We start from the raw sequence: 16667 nt of genomic DNA on the forward strand, positions 1-16667 counted from the left end.
AACGCACCTAGAACATCACTTGCCGTTAAAACCTGTCCTAGTGGTGGCCCTAGCGCCGATGTCGGTTGCTCTTTGATAAACTCGAGACGCCATACTAAACCCCCGCGGAAAATCCGGCGAGTCCGTGGAGGAATCTGAACGGGTCGTACGCCTCCGGCACGTGGAAAGGAGGAGAAGGCAAAGCGGTTAACGCGCCCTGCTCCCCTGCTTGCTTTCCTAACCAAGCACAACTGAAGCCTCGCGGAGAGTCAGTGGAGGTGTGTTAAAACAGTCTAGATTTAGAACTAGTATCGTTTCTGGGCCGGAATGGAGGCTGACTTTTACAAAACGTAGCTTACTTAAAACCTAAACCCCATAGTTTGAATTATCAAATGCTGAATACTCGTAGCTAGTAAATATCCATCAGCTCTGAAAAGGATTTAATTTCAATCTTGGTGCCTGTATGTGCTTTTAGGTCAACTATGGTTATCCACAAACGTTGAAATATTTTAACTATAATCAGCAAATAGTTCTTCTTTGACAATGTAAAATTGGCGTGTAGTAAAAATACTTTGGGAAAAGTTTATTTCACTTGTGACTGTGTCAAAATAAAACAATTATAAATAAAATGTATGTATGAAAAAGGTGCTTATTCTAATTTATTTTATTGTTTTAGTGTTACCTCATAAATATTTTATTGAAGAATGCTACAGAGGAGCCAAGTGAAGCTGCAAGGTAAAATATTGAGTAAAAGAAAACAATCTGGAGTGCTAAAATGGCAAATAAAAATATGAATAACTTAACGCGAAAATATTGCTTTTTCTTTCTGGAATCTGTAAGCTTGAAAAGGTATCAAGAGCAATAGGTTGGATGAGCCTGTTTATTGGGTTTATTCGAGCCTGTTGCAAGCAGCTTAGAGATAAGGTAGACTGAACTTTGTATTTAGGAAGTGTGCTGTGCTTTGACAGGGCTTTCAGCACTGTAATTATTCCATCAACACGTAAAAGAAACTTCTCAAGCAAAAAGAATTTTTTGATTGTCATTAAAAACAAAAACCAGGACTTAATCTTACTCTGTTGTGATACTAGCAAGTTTGAGGTAGGGCACTCTCCTTTGCGTGAACATCAAACCCTTGTTATGTTATTCTTTGGCCTATGTTTAATTCAGAAAGTACAAATTTTATACGGGGTCTTGGTGGGGGGAGGTGTCTCTGTATGATGAATTAAGGAAAAGGCATTTCTTTAATTCAAAGAGTGAAGGGCAAGTACATAAGCTCACAAAGGTGAGGCAAATATAAAGACCGGGTATTTTTAACATGTCCTCTTACCTATAAAATGCCCTTACTTGTATCCTGACTCTTTTCAAGTAGATATCTTAACCGGCTCTAATTTTAGATATCTAGAAGCGTTCCCGTTTTTACAAGCTTTCGGTTTGCGGTGCTATTTAAACGACGAGGAGCGGGCAGGCGTGCCGAGGGCCGTCTCGCGGCGCGGTGGCACGCGGAGCAGGGAGCCCCAAAGCCGCTGAGGACCCGCGGCGGAGCGCCGGCGGACGCCTGCACGCGGCTCCCCTCTAAATCGGCAGAGCCCCTGCGCTTCTCTCGCTAGCGATCCGCACGTCTTGCAGGCGTGTCCGTAGTTCCCTTTACTCTCCTTCTTCGAAGGAGTCAAAGTAAAAAGAACGCACAGTACATTTAAATAATAAGCACTGTGTTTAGCTCCTGTGCAAAAAAGGAAAACAACCCCCAAAAGGTGAGTAACCTCCCTTTCCCCTATGGATATCCACCCGGAACACCTAAAGGCAGCGAGAATTTTGCCGTTGATTTTTATTTCCTAATGACCGCAGGATAAAATATAATAAATTTTAATGTAATATAGAGTTTATTCGCAAACGACACTTTTCCTTACAGTCTGTCAGATCTTAGCAGCGCTTCCTTAATGTTTTTGTCTGGGCGCATTTGAAGATGACATGAAAATGGGAGTCTTTTCACTATGTATTTTTCTGTGCTTATACAGCAAAGTTATTACTACTGTCTTGTATTTTAAACCACTTTAGCCCTATTTTAGAGGAGTTGTGCTCTGTGCACTAAAACTGTAACAGGTGACCTGTCGTGCGGCTTGAGAGAAGGGAAAGGAGATCGCTTCTCTGTGCTCTTCTCTCAGCTTTGCAGGTTTCATAAAATAGGTATTTCTCAAAGGTTAGGTACAGGAATGGATTTTTTTTTTCCCCCCCTACGTGCGTGCTAATGGTCAGTGACAAACTGCCTCTGAGATTCTTTGTCCTGTTCAGGAGTGATTATTATTTTCCAAAGTATAAATTCGGAAAATAATGAAATACTGAGGAGGACAGTATTCATTTTAAACCTTCTAACAACAATACTTTTTCTTTTTTTTAAAAAAAAAGGTGCATAGCCATTTGTGGCCTTGGAGTTTGGATATGTGAAGAACTATCACAGTGTACAAACCACCCACAAGTGAAGGAAGCAATAAATGTCATAGGTGTGACACTGAAGGTATTACTGGGATGGTCTGTATGATTAATAACTGCTGTAATTAAAAAAGTATTTAATTTTTGAAATATTCACTAACTATGCATATATATGCATGTGTATATACATACCTATATATACATATATATATACACACATACATACGTATATGTATAAATTTCTTTTTACTTGAAGTCCAAATGAGCATTCAGTTTAGTTTCTTGACTGGCAAAGTTCTTTAGTGTGCCTAAGGTGGCATGCTATATAAAAGTACAAAATCTTTACAAAAGCAGTATGTGATTATGTACTTAACTCTTACTGCAGTAGGCCAAATTAAGATTACACAGATCATGTCAAATTTGCTGTTTCCTGTTGCTGGCCGTGTGATTTTACAATGTGAATGTTTTTATATAGCTTGTATGGGTGCAAAATAACTTAGGATGTAGAAAAACTAAATGCATTTTATTATATGTGAGTATTGTCTTTGGTTTTTAATCACCTTTTTTTCTCTTCCAGTTTTCTAATAAACTGGTAGCTCAGGTAGCCTGTGATGTTCTTCAGCTGCTAGTTTCTTATTGGGAAAAGCTTCAGAAGTATCAATCCTCTCTACCCAGGAAGATTACTGAAGTATGTCTGTTTCTTTAAAATATTTGTATGGAAATTCTATGAGGAGCTGTCTTAATTCTTTGTTTGACATGAGTTCATGGTTACAGAAGCTTAAACTTTTTGTTTCTTCTGCAATTATTGTTAAATGAATTATTTGCTGCAGTCCTAGGGCCGGGGTGCTTTTCTCGTTTGTACTGATGTATTCCCAAAATGCTTAGGGAAGCTTTTAGGTTGGCTTGGACATTGATTCCCAGGACAGTTAGATGCCCTTTAGAGAATTTAACGCTTTTCATATCCTGCTCAAATGAAGCGCATGCTCTCTCTTTATAGCGAAAGAAGTTTAAATGTCTTCCTGGAATTTTGTTTTTTTATTTTCCTGTAGATCCTTGTGGCCACTATTGCATTTCTTTTGCCAAGTGCTGAATATTCCTCTGTGGAAGCAGATAAAAAGGTATGTGACTTAAAAGAACAGTATCTATTGTTTGGTTTTGCTGTTTGAACGAGTTATTAAATGAAATGGCTTAGTCCTAAGTCTTATTTTAAACTTTCAAATTCACACCTTAAGATTTTAGTGAGTTTGTTGGATTCTGCCTAAATATTGTATTACATGTTTCTGTTTAGTTTATAGTTTCATTGTTACTTTGCTTGTTGGATTGGTGTATGGCGTTACCAATGAAAACATTACTAGAGCCAGTGTCTGCTGGTGCTCTTGAAGACCAACATACCTCCAAAGCTCCTTTACTGGACTATATTTACAGAGTGAGTACAACAAATGAACACAATTTATTATTTAATTTATTATAAGTCTAGATGTTTTAAGATGTGCGTTTCTCAGACCCTGTTAGGAACAGAAGCATTTTTAGGAAGCTATAGAGAATCATGAGCATTGAATTCTCAGATGAGAAGTGAAGAATTTAAAATGTTAAGAGTATGGTAGTTATTGTTATAAGAAGATAAGATTAGTGTGAAGAATCTTTGGAAGAAAAGCAGTTTGAGGTAGAGATGTGGAGCACAGGAGGGTGAAAAGAGGAAGGTAATGTGCTCAGAACAAGTCAGGAAAATAATCTTTGCAGAAATAGTTGAGTTGTTTGGAGTGGGATGAGATAAAGTTTGATCTGTTAAAGCACAAAATACATCCTAAGGGCGAGTGTTATTTTAAAATGTTGAATTTAGATATAAATGTTATTTGTAACATATGCTGGCTTTCATAGTTTAAAATTGTGGTAGATCACTCGTCATTGACTGTGTTTAGGTTGATACTTTAATGTGCACTTCATTGCTTTTTCAGTATCGTGTTCTTCTACTCATAGGTTTTGCACTGTTGCGTTAACGGTTCCAGTACCTATACTCAGCAAAGCCATTACGTACTGAGTCTTGCAGATCTCTCCTCTGGTGACTATGATCCGTTTCTGCCACTGGGGAACGTCAGGAACTGTGAGCCCGCCCAGTGCCATTCTTCCACGGATTTGGGCAACCTGCTCACTGTTGCTGAGGGTAAGAAATTTCGCAAAGAAAGCGTGAGAACCGGCATGTCAGCCTTTGGCAACTAGGAAATAAAACTTTCTAAGTAACTTCTCTTGCTTGGAAACGTGCTTGTCCTTACTGCACATAAGTAACAATTAGTCCTTGAAAACTGGGGTGGGAGGATACGGAAACAGTTAAAAATGTTCTTGGCAGAGGTTCAAGGAATCTAGATAGATGTACCGCGTTTAGATGGGAAACCTGTAAGTTACTAGAAGTTTTAAATGGTTCTTGATGCACTTTGTTTTTGTACAAATTAGAGTAAAAATCAGCTAAACAAGATATTAATGAATCTTTTGTGTTTTGTCAGTGAAACTTTGCCACAAAAAGGCTAGTTAGAAGGGTTTCTGCTGTTGTGTGAGCTCCAGAGAATGTCGGTGTACTGAATTAAGGGGAAAGAATGTTTATTCTCAGCTGTCCTCAGCTCAAAGAGCAAGAATGGACTTTTCTCCCTATAGAAGAACTAATTCCATTATATCCCATGTGAAAAGTTCTATCTGTAGTATTGGGATAATGAATTTTGTATGTACTTGGTAAGCTAATCATTCCTGCTTAGTGAATTATCAAAGAAAAGGTGATTTTTCCCAATCTGTTCTGGAGTAAATTGCAACAAAATTCTGAGATTACCTAAACTCAAATCTGTCTGAGGAATTGAAATCTGAGATCCACATCTTTTACAGAGTCCTGCCACTATCCAAAGACTTTGCTGCTTGATAAAGCAACCAAAAAACTCTTAAAGCCATTACTACATACAGAAAATGTGGTATGGAATTCTTTAGCTTATAAGAATATCTGTGCAAAGTAGAATTGGTAATTTAATCAGTTGAACTTAATGCAGTATAAGAATTCAGTCCAACAAAAATAAATCCCATTTTTAAGAATCTGAACAAGAACAATTATTTTTTCTTTAGTGGTCAGCTCTTTTCAGTGAACATTCACATAAATTGGTCTAGACATGGTAATCATATTTTTCTTGCTTTTCCCAATGCATGCAGTACTTGACATCTAAACATATACCATTTTTCCTTTTTCTTTACTGTTTTTTTCCTAAAATGCTGTTTTTAAATGTTGATCAGTGTGAAATAACTTTCAAAAAGCCCCATTTATTGATATTCAATTTTCATTGGCATTTGCTCATTATTTTGACATTAAATGATCAAATCCTATGATAGAGGAAACTTTATTGATAACTTTTATCCTGGTTTTGCAGATTGCTGTATTTTTTTGTTTGGTTTGTTTTTCTAATGAATTTCAGTTGCCACTGTAACAGAATATTAGAATTTGTTGCCAACGTTGCTCTTTTGGATAAAACCAGGAGGAGATGACACCATGGTGCTTCGTAGTGAGACAGTTGTCTGGAGACAGGATAGACTGAAAAGCCATTTTTGTTTGTGGTACTATTTATAATTCAGTATATAGAATTAAATTTCAACAAATAAGATGAACCCCAAATCAAACTTCTTTCAGAAATGTGCAGCTGTCCTTTTTGAATCTTTTAGTAGAAATGACTTCACTGTCATAGAGAGTTTACGAATTGTAAGTGAATTGAGATGGAAATGTAGGATTTGGACCAAATTCTGCAGCTGTTTAAATATGTTATTCCTGTTGATTTCAGGTAGGATTGTGAAGGGGTAAGGACAAAATTTGAACTTTTAACCAAGATCTTAAGCTAAACACGAGAAGCAGTGAGAGACAGGTCAGCAAACTGATGTACAGCTAGCTGAAACGGAGAATCCAGGGTGCAGAGCCGGTCAGGGAAATCCAGTTTGGAGCAGAAGCAGTCGCTGGTTCTACAGGGCTGTGTTAAATAAAAATCCCAACGAAGGTCTTAGTGAAGGGAAGTTTCTAGGTGAGAGATGTGTAGCTGCCACCGTGTTTCAAAGTAGAAAGAGATTATTTAGATCTAGGTACCTCATGTTACTAACTTTAAAATCAGCTTAAAAGTATGCCTCCTCGTATATAGGGTAATTGTGATTTTTCTTAGTGAACATCTTTATTTCAAACACTTTTTAACACTAGCCTTCGAAACAAAGGCCGTTCAATTGTGAATTCCATACGTTTTGAATAATTTTATGTGTTAGTATGCATAAATATATATTTTAAAAAGAATCAAAAATATGGATGCAATATGAAGAAGTGCAAGCTAATGTTGGACTTGCAGTGATGCTTTGAAATAGTATTTTCTGTGGTACTGTACCATTATTCAGCCCTACATCTTGTTTTCTTTTTTTGTACATTAGTTTTAACAAAAAGGTTAGAAACATTAAGACCTATTCTGCACGGATTTCTTGTTGAGTGGGTACATTTTGTGAAAAGCAGAAAGATGAAGGTACGTGTCAGATACATTTGTCATTTTAGGCAGAACAAGCTGTTTCTCATCTTGGATATGTTAGTGCCCTACAAGTTCTTTGTTTTGCTTGTTTTCGAGAAAGATTTAGGAAAAGCACAGAGAGCCTTTTTTACGAGAAGAGACTAAAAACATTTGGTTTTTGGGGGCCTAGCAAAATGAAGCCTGAAAAGGGATATACCTGCAGTTTAAAAGCATATTAGGAGGTATAAATACCAAGGAAAGAGGAAGAAAATGTAAACTGAAGAAGAATGGGTACAAACTGAATCTGAACAAAGTTAGACTGGAAATTATAAGGTTTCTAACTATGAAAGCAGTGTAACTCTAGAGTAACATTCCAGTAGGAGAAGTGGAGCGAAATGTGGTTGGCAGCACAATCAATTTATGAAAGTAATTGTGATACATTTGCCTGTGGTATGAAGGCAATGTCTTTGGTGGATCCAGAAAGTCTCTTCCTGCCTGTTACAATCAATTTAACCATGATACTGTTCTCAAATGAGTGTTAAAGACGATTGAGAACTTTAGTTGCATCTCTTCTTGCTCTTATGCCTTTCCGTCTCGTTATCACTGCTGTAGTCACGACTGTGGAAATACTGTAGTTAAGAAATAATGTAAGCTGACAGATGAAGCTATAGTGACATCAGGCATTATATACAGAACCTGTATATAGTACTGTATGTACTTCTTCATATTGTATTAAGAGGGCAAGAAGAAAATAGAAAACTTAATCATCTGAGCCAGTTACCTAACAAAATTAGTAGGCCGCTATTCAAAACTTAATAACATCGCTCAGAGTACCAGGTTTCACACGCATGGTGGTTTAGTTGTTTCTAGTTTTGGTCATGCTTCTGTTTCAAAGTCGTTAAGCAGTATTTTGAGCTTTTTGTCTTTTGTCATGAGGTATGAAGCATGTTATAGAAATCCAGCTGTTCTCACAAACCTGGTTCGACTGAGTTTTACAGGCATTTGTATCCTATTATAACGTTGAGATTGAAACGGAAGTATTTCAGGTACTTACGCACCACCTAAGTAATTAAGTCTTCAAAAAATGTATTTGTTTTACTTTGTAGATAACAAGAGACTAGCCAGTCTTCTAATTTTATATCAAGTATGTCGTCTTTGTTAAATGCGTTTTAAATTAGAAAAGGCGGCCCAAACGAATCCGAGAAAACAGAACAACTGCAGCAGTAAAATGTCATTGCAAGTGATGCTGGGGGTCTTTGGGGCAGCAGTTATACGAGGAAATAACCCCCATTTTCCTGCCTGCGAGGCCTCAAAATCCGATCTTCTTGGAATGAACCTAAGGTTTGGTGTGTAAGGTGTAATGGGAGAGCTAGACAGGGGAAGGAGGCGCCTTGCACGAGGGCGTTCAGTGCTTGGCGTTGCCTCGAGGACAGACGCCCAGAAGCCGAGCGCGGCGCGAAGCGGCAAGTCCCTCCCGAAACGTTTCGCAGCCTGCGTGCAACGACGTCTCCGAGAAGCTGAGGTTCTTACGGCTTGCTGTGACCGGAGCCTAACCATCTTAGCCGGCTTCTCGAGGCGCAGCCTGTGGGTTTTATCGGGAATGCAAAGCGTTCCTTTGTTTAGAGATACAAAATAAGTATTTTCAAAATGTAAGCCGTACCTTTTAGGAGACAGCATTCCCAGATAATTAACAAAAAAGTCTGTAATTTCTGAAGTTACTTTGTAACTAATACACTGCCTAAGTAGTGATGGAGCACAAAGAACACACTCAGTGTGTGTTGATGATATATATTTATTTTTTTTAAACATTGCTGCTTTTTCTTGTCCTTCTGTATTGATATAAGTGATCGAAGTGACTGCTACGTCTTTCCAGCGGTAGGAATGCAGCTTGGGAGGTCTGATGAAGCAGTGCTTGTCAGAACTTGCACAAGCCTCTCCCCCTAGCACCTACGTTTGGGGACAGAGCACAAAAAAGCTGCGTGGCTCCCCAGTTGCCTTAGTTTCTTTTGCCAGGTTTGCTGACCAGTCCTTCAGAGAGGACAAAGGAATGCTGCGTATCTTCCGAAAGAATGAGGAAAAGGAGAAGGTTTTGTTCTAAAGTCATCTAATGCCAGTCCACTGTATTGATTGAAAGGGATGGGTTTAAAACACGTATTGTACTTTGCATGGATATTTTATATATATATATTTTTATATATATATATATATATAAAATATATATTTCTCTATCTGCACACACACACACACACACACACATATATATAAAAAGATCACATTTAAAAAATATATATAAATAGAATGTCTGTCAGAGGCTTGTATGTTCTTGACCTGGAGTTTGCAAAGATCCTACCTTCATCCTATCTCACAGGTACTTGTGCAGAAGGGTTGTCCAAGGGCTTTCCCCCCCAGAACGCTACCAGAGCGTGTCTAGCCTCAGCACCGTGCTTTGCTCCTGGTAGAAAACAAGGCTCTTGACGTGGAACCTGGCCTATTCGCCATGTGTTTCATGTTCGTTCGACAAGTGCCTCCAGGTTTCTTAGATGACACTTTGTCTCTTTAAGACGCTTTGTTAAGCTTCCTCTTTTGGGAGGGCTGGGGTGGGTGTGATTATTGTATCTTCGCGAGCAATCTTCTGCAGCTTATAACTAACTAAAGCAGCACTGCAGCGTTGGGTTGCTGACAAAGCAGTCAGGGTCAGGAACTGTTACTGCTTGCCTGGCTGTCGCTGTAAGCTAAATTTCGAAGGACAAGTGGTAAAATAAAATAAAAATGCGTGAAAGGTAAAAACGTATTGGAAAATTATTGTAAATCATTTCTTGAAGAGGAACGATTTGAAAGAAAATTAAGGCAAGCTTCTAAAATGTAACAGAAACTTGCAGATGCTCCTTTTAATTACCTCTTGCTCCTCCTGTTTATTTATTATCTTTTTATTGATTGTTTTAGAAAAAAGAAGAAGAAGCTTAGAACTAATACCCTTAACTGCGCGGATGGTTATGACGCATCTCGTAAACCACTTAAGCCACTATCCCCTCAGTGGAGGTCCTGCAATTCTTCACAGTCTTCTTAGTGAGAATCATGACAACTCTTATGTGGAATCTTCTGAGCTGTCTCCAGAAGTCTTCAGAAGTCCAAACCTGCAATTATTTGTGTTTAATGACAGTACTCTTCTATCTTACCTTCAAATTCCTGCAGAAAAAAAAGCAGATACTGAGCCAGCAGTAGCCCCCTCAGATGTAAGAGTAATTGTCAGAGATATCTCAGGGAAATACTCATGGGATGGCAGAATATTATATGGACCTTTGGAGGGCTGTCTTCCACGGCAAAGTGGAACAAACTCATTTGTGACTGCAGGCCATCCTGAGCAGCAATTTAATTCCTCGAAAGACATTTCTCAGGCGGAGGAAGGAGAAGATGCTCTTGACAGATTGCTGGAAAAAATTGGTAACTCTAGCCCCGAATGCCTTTTACATCCCCAGCGAAAGCTAAATGACCCCTCGCCACCACCATTTGGTATGAGCTATGATCAAGAAAAGGAAATCACTGAAGCCCTAATAAGGCAGAGTGCCCAGGAAAAAGAGTATATATTTAAATGCAGTTCTGACTTTGGTATGAAGGTAGCCCATCAAGAACAGCCATGCCCTGCTGAACCCCAAGCATCATTTTATTTTTGTAGGCTGTTGCTAAATGACTTGGGAATGAATTCTTGGGATAGAAGGTAAGAACAGATGTTTCTGAACAGATGTTTACGGTACTCTTGCTACTTCTGACTTTGAAAAACAAAAACAAAAACCAAGGATTTATTTTTTTGCCGTCATGCTGTGTCACTGCTCTTGTGACTTACAATTATCTAAGCAAGACCTTGTTAGCCTGAAATTCTCTGTGAAGTATTCATGGGTCTAGAATACACTCAATCTGATTATTTTCAGAGAAAATTGCAAAACTTCTCTCACTTCAACCCCCCCCCCCAAACACACTTAAGAAAGAGCAAGAATTATGTAGTTGGTTAGCAGTCAGAAAGAGCATAGTTTTAACCTTTAACATGTAGCTGTTTCAGTGATTATTTTAGACTTTTTCAGAATATTTATAATAAAAGTAAAATTTTATATTTGCATTTATGATTCCCTTCTCTTAGGTATATGAACAATAAGATACTATATACTGTGATGCATTGTCCTTTAAATCTTTTTTTTTTTTAATTTATAGAAAAAGTTTTCATCTTCTTAAGAAAAATTCAAAATTATTGAGAGAACTGAAAAATCTGGATTCCCGTCAATGGTAGGTAATGTTTTCTAAGCGCACTATTGATAAGGTCAGCTTTTCCAAAGAAGGAACAAGTACATCACCAAACCAAAAATTAATAGAAATTACATGTGATAGCAGTACAAATATTTGTATGAAAATGGTTTGTTTGCTTCTAGACAGTTCTGGAGCTAGAATGGACAAGCTATTTTCTCTGGCACTGTATACAGAATTCAAAATAAGTAACAGAAACAGTAATACACAACAGCCTATTTCCTGCCCATGTCTTTAGTTGAGAGGGGAGGGAAGAAGTTGCAAAAATGTTGATTATCTTGCCTAGATTCACACAAAAGAATATTTTCTTCAGAATGACCCCTGTGTCAGGAGCAATACTTTAAAGGAGAATCTCAAATCCATTTCTTTACAACTGGCTAGTGGCAGAATAGAGTTCTGAATATTGTGTTTTATTTTTCATTTCTTGGCATATAGCTATTTGAAAACCGTCTGCAGCATTATAGCGTTCTGTTTTTCTTGTATCCCAACAATTTTCATATCAAATCCACTCCGCTTGTATTCAAACAAGCCAACTGTAGCTGTAAGCCTTGTGAAACTCAACCTAGGCTCTCAAAGTCAATAAATGTCTTTTCTTTCTTGTATATCATCACCCCGTAATTAAAATTCTGCAGGTCAAATAATGCTCTCATTAACACCTGTGCAATCTTATTGTCCTCAGTGAGGTTGCACAGATGTAGGTGATTAATCTTGTAATTGGAACTTGGTAATCAATTCCTGTGCTGATGCCCAGAAAGAGGAGAATCTGCTCAGCTCTCCGAACTGTGGTGTCTCTGAAGTGTGATCCTGGGGAAAAAAATGGTGAAAATGTATTTCTCTGACTGAGGTCGAGTGGTGTATCTGCGTTCATAAAAGGAGCTGACACCTAGAGTAAAACACAATCGCTTGTTCGTATTCTTCAGAGTGCAGATGATTTTAAAAAACTAATTTTGAGCCAGAACTCCTTTTTAACTGTCGTTTCGTGTTATATCCGATTACAGCCGCGAAACTCACAAGATTGCAGTGTTTTACATTGCAGAAGGACAGGAAGACAAGTGCTCCATACTGTCCAACGCCAGGGGAAGCCAGGCCTATGAAGACTTTGTTGCTGGCCTGGGCTGGGAGGTAATAGTCGTAGATTTAGGCAAACTTTAACGTGTTTAATTGTAAGACCTATGAAAATCAACAGAAGTCAGTTAAAATAGGTACATGGAAAAGAAACTGCATATATAACTGCGTATATTTTTAATTCTCAAAAACAGCATAAATTTTAATACATACTAATTAAAATTTTGCAATACTGTTCTTAAAAGATCACTTTATTTAGCAGAATTCTATAAATCCAGCGAAATATTTTAGAAAACTGCATATAAGGAAGGCGAAAGCCTTTTTCAAGCAAGTTTAGTTTACATGTGTGCCATCAGAGTGCGCTTCAGAATTTCAGTGTTTTAGTAGGAAGCTGCACTTCTGTTTTTCATCATAACATGAAAAAAGAACCTGGGAGTTTTTGATTATTAAATCAATTACTGTAAATACTGGGTGTTACAATTAGCAGGTTGCAAAACATTGAAAGTTTTCACCTGTTTCCTGTAAGTTAGGATACACTGTAGGTTATTTTAGGTTTCTGTTAGCTGGTAGAAATGGGAAAGCAAAATAATTAATTAGGAAAGACTAGTTTGAGTTCAGCAGAACAAGTTCATCTCTCTGCTTTTAAGTTTTCCTTTGTTCTGGAACATTTTATGCATCTTTATCTAGAAAATGTCCTTATCTAGGCCAGATTCTAGGAACAGATACTGAAGAAATTAACCCTTACTAGAAGCCCATGAGTAATCTGTAGTAAAATCCAACAGTTGTGGTGCCAGTTCAGATATCACTGAGGCAAGGTAGGTTTCTAAGTGCCTGGAATTGAGAAGCGCTCAGGGATCAGACCTTGAATCCTGGGAGGATTCAGCTCGGAGCTCTGGGGGCCGGAGCGCTCAGAGGACTCGTGCATTACAGCTGCTGACGCACGGCGAATTGCTGGCTCGCTTCCGCAAACGCTCTCTTCAGGTCAGGCTCCTATGGGCTAGCTGACCCTTCCAGTAGTCCAGAAGGTGTCCTGGATGTAACATCTTGGAGATGTGTTAAGTGTGTCCTTCGGATCGTGTGAACCGCTGTGACCACTCAGCGTCATTCATCTCAGCTACCAAATGGCACATAGCTGCTTGTTTTGACCTAACTGCCTGGCAGCCTTGGTCCTGGTTTTCCAGGATGGCATTCAGAAGAAGTCAGTGGTTTGGTCTGGGTTTCTTTTTAAACAGTGACCCACAGCAGAGGACAGTGGTGGAAGAAGAGATGATTGTGGTCACTTACATAAGCAATTCTGGAATAGGAACTTGAGAAATCAAGAGTAATTCATCCTTTTCTTCTGTGGAAAGAGAAAAATTGTAATTATCTCTTTTGAGGGTGATGTCCCAGGACTGTAGGATTTTAAACAAGTCAAGAGTCCTGTTTTTCTTCTTTTTCCACATCTTAACATCGCTGAAACCATTGCTGATCTTATATGCCCTGTACTTTTTCTCCTTAAGTCTTCACGATTCTCTGCCTTTTGGTCAGTTTTTTTCTAGCCACCATTGGTTCAGCCAAGAGAAGAAGAAAGTTTGTGAGGGTTTTTCCTGAGCTTTTCATCAGACTGCTGTGATGACCAAGCTGTCCCCTGGCAAAGGGCTCAAGAGTCTTTGCCAGACCGACCGAAGAAAGAATCCTCCTGTCTTTCTCTTCCTTTAAAATAGTGGAGACTGTTGGGTATCTTTAATGTGAGGAGGAAACTGAGTCAAGTTTTAAAAATCCCCTGCCTAGAAAGTCATTAGACCGTTTGTTCATCAAGCAGTAGCGGAGGGGGCGTGAAGAAGTTAATTTTTAGAGCATTGTTTCTTTGATGGTGATGGTTTTCGGTTTTTTGGGTTTTGGTTGTTTTTTAAGTGCCTATCGCCTGTTGGAAATACTACTTTCCAGTACCACCTTTTGCAAGTTTTAGGCACCTGTCGAGCAGGAAAGATAGGCAGCACTGTGTTGTTCTTCCTGATTCCCTTGTTTGCTGTCACTAGCTTGGCATGCACAACACGCAGTCCCGTATAATATGATTTGTTGTCACCATTGTTACAAATCCTTCCTGTTTCTGATGGACGAGTGGTACTGCAGTCGCCGTTTCTGCTTTCTGGGTTGTTAGAAGCTGTAGAAGACGAATACTCTCTGGCCACAATTTTAGCTGCCCTTACCTCTTCATGTGGTCAGACCACATACCCAACCCCAAGACTGTTGTGCAGAGGGCAGGAAAGTTTGTCTTTTCTTTGCACTGTTGAGACACGGGCATTCACGTTTTTGGAAATGCACGGTAGCTCTGTTTCACGTGCAATGATGTATAAGTGAAGCAAGGTTTTCAGGGAGAGGTCGCATCTCCAGTTAGACTGGGGTAGCTGGGAAAACAGACAAGCTTTTGGACACAGGTTCTTCTTCAGGGAGGCATTTCTTCTCAACAATGTTTTAGAATAATTTCTTCCATGTTTTTTCTTTTTGTATGAATTTTCAATTTCTTCTGCAGTTTTTGTGTTTGTTTATACTTTCTCCATACTTCATTTCTCGCTGAATATGCTTTGGGCAGGTTTGGTAACCCACACTTAGCCCTCAGAGTGGCTTAGCATGGCAGAATTCTTTTGCTTCCTTGCTGCTGGTTGCTAGTAGAAAGATAAAACAGACAGTCATATAACCATTTCTAGATAATCACTTGGTAACTAGTTAAGAGATGTTTATTTTAAAAATGTCAAATACAGGAATGGGAAACTGACAGGTCCTGAAATCTTATGCAAAGATCACAAAAACCGTATAGGAAGACTTCTCTCTGAGATGATTGCTGAATTCTGGAGTGGTAAATTCACAATTAAAGCCTTGATACCTAAGTAAATATGATTATTCAATTTCTTCTAATTACACCTTTTAATCCATCAGGTTGATCTTTCAACACACGGTGGCTTTATGGGCGGCCTGCAACGTAATGGCAGCACGGGACAAACGGCACCGTATTATGCTACCTCTACTGTGGAAATCATTTTTCATGTGTCTACAAGAATGCCATCGGATTCGGATGATTCACTGACCAAAAAGGTAAATCACTTGCTGTGTATCTCCAAACATTGTATGTAGCCTTCTCACGCTTAGATTAAAGTTTAAACTGAAAACAGATTGTACTAAATGGTCCTAGCAGGCTGTCTTTACTCTGTGGCACATGGTGCTCTGCAGCTAGATTATTTGAATTAAATGGCATCTAAATTCTGGATTCTGGAATACAATTAACATTTCCATGGTAGCCTCAAATACCACCATTAGTAATAATATTAGCAATAATTCCATTTGTATGTTGTCTGCCTGCCAAAACCGTTGTAGTTTGGTACAACAAAAAAACCAAATGCAGCATGATAAAACCTTACAGACGAATTGTCCAGAGGATAACAGAAAGAAAGAGAAGTGACAAGCATAGTACCAAAAGCAGCCAGCTGATATTTAAAACTATTATCCAGTTAGTCACAATTCTGACAAACAGAGTCTGCTTCAAAGATGGCCAGAACTCAGCCCAAAATTTTGTTGGTTTCACTACTTAATTATTTGTCTTCCCTAATAAGGAGCGATTTGAGATTATGGTGCTTGCCAACTACTGTTTAGAGTCAAAGAAGATTTTAGGTGCATACCAAATCTTTCCTTTTTAATTAGGATTGGCAACTTGTCCTGCGTAGATTGTTAATGTGCATGAATAATGCTACCACAGCCATCCAGTCTGCTACATGATACCGTTGTACTCTGAAAAGTATCTGTGTATCGCCAGATAATTTTATTTGTTGTCCTATTAGTTTCAAAAAAAAAAAAAAAAAAAAAAGTTTTTCTTAGAACTGAAAGGGTGGAATTCCCGATTACCTGTCCCGAAAACTTGCCCAGCCTTTTCGTAGTAAAGCTAACCCCTTTTTTCCCTATGCTCTCTGTCGTAGAAGAAAAGTCTCTTAACAAAGTTACGTTTCTCTGTACACATGCAACTCATTATCTTCATATTGGGGGATTTACACAAGAGCGAAAGAGTGTAATCTGAGTACTTTAAGATAGAGAAATAAGGCTGTGGTACACGCTGAGAGGCTGTATATTCCACACCCTTGTACCAAGGTAGGTTCATCTGTACTTCTGTTGTACCTGGCAGATATTTGTCAAGCTTCTAGTTAAAAACTCCAATGTTGAATGCTTTACAGCCTCTCTAGGCAACATATTCCAATGCTTCGCTCCTTGTACCACGAGAAAATTTCTTCTTTTGTTTACCTGTGTTCGATTTAAGCCCATCTATTCTTATCTTATTCCACAGGAATATGGAGAACAGACTATTCCCTTCCTTTTGCTCATGTTTGAGAACTGCTATCGTGCCTTCCCAGTCTTATTTATGGAAGTATAGCAAAGGCA

General features: G+C 38.6%; 1 protein-coding gene across 1 annotated transcript in view; it reads left to right on the forward strand.

Moving 5' to 3' along the window:
• Nucleotides 1–16667, forward strand: part of RALGAPA2 (Ral GTPase activating protein catalytic subunit alpha 2) — a 178506-nt gene that overhangs the window by 96545 nt on the left and 65294 nt on the right. The window contains exons 26-35 of the mRNA XM_067292610.1: nucleotides 656–714; nucleotides 2383–2491; nucleotides 2984–3094; nucleotides 3456–3524; nucleotides 3695–3832; nucleotides 4384–4567; nucleotides 9849–10620; nucleotides 11109–11180; nucleotides 12197–12320; nucleotides 15180–15335. Of these exons, the coding sequence (XP_067148711.1) occupies nucleotides 656–714; nucleotides 2383–2491; nucleotides 2984–3094; nucleotides 3456–3524; nucleotides 3695–3832; nucleotides 4384–4567; nucleotides 9849–10620; nucleotides 11109–11180; nucleotides 12197–12320; nucleotides 15180–15335 (1794 nt within the window). The remainder of the gene's footprint in view (nucleotides 1–655; nucleotides 715–2382; nucleotides 2492–2983; nucleotides 3095–3455; nucleotides 3525–3694; nucleotides 3833–4383; nucleotides 4568–9848; nucleotides 10621–11108; nucleotides 11181–12196; nucleotides 12321–15179; nucleotides 15336–16667) is intronic.

This window comes from Apteryx mantelli, chromosome 3, assembly GCF_036417845.1.
Source record: "Apteryx mantelli isolate bAptMan1 chromosome 3, bAptMan1.hap1, whole genome shotgun sequence".
Classification (NCBI taxonomy): domain Eukaryota; kingdom Metazoa; phylum Chordata; class Aves; order Apterygiformes; family Apterygidae; genus Apteryx; species Apteryx mantelli.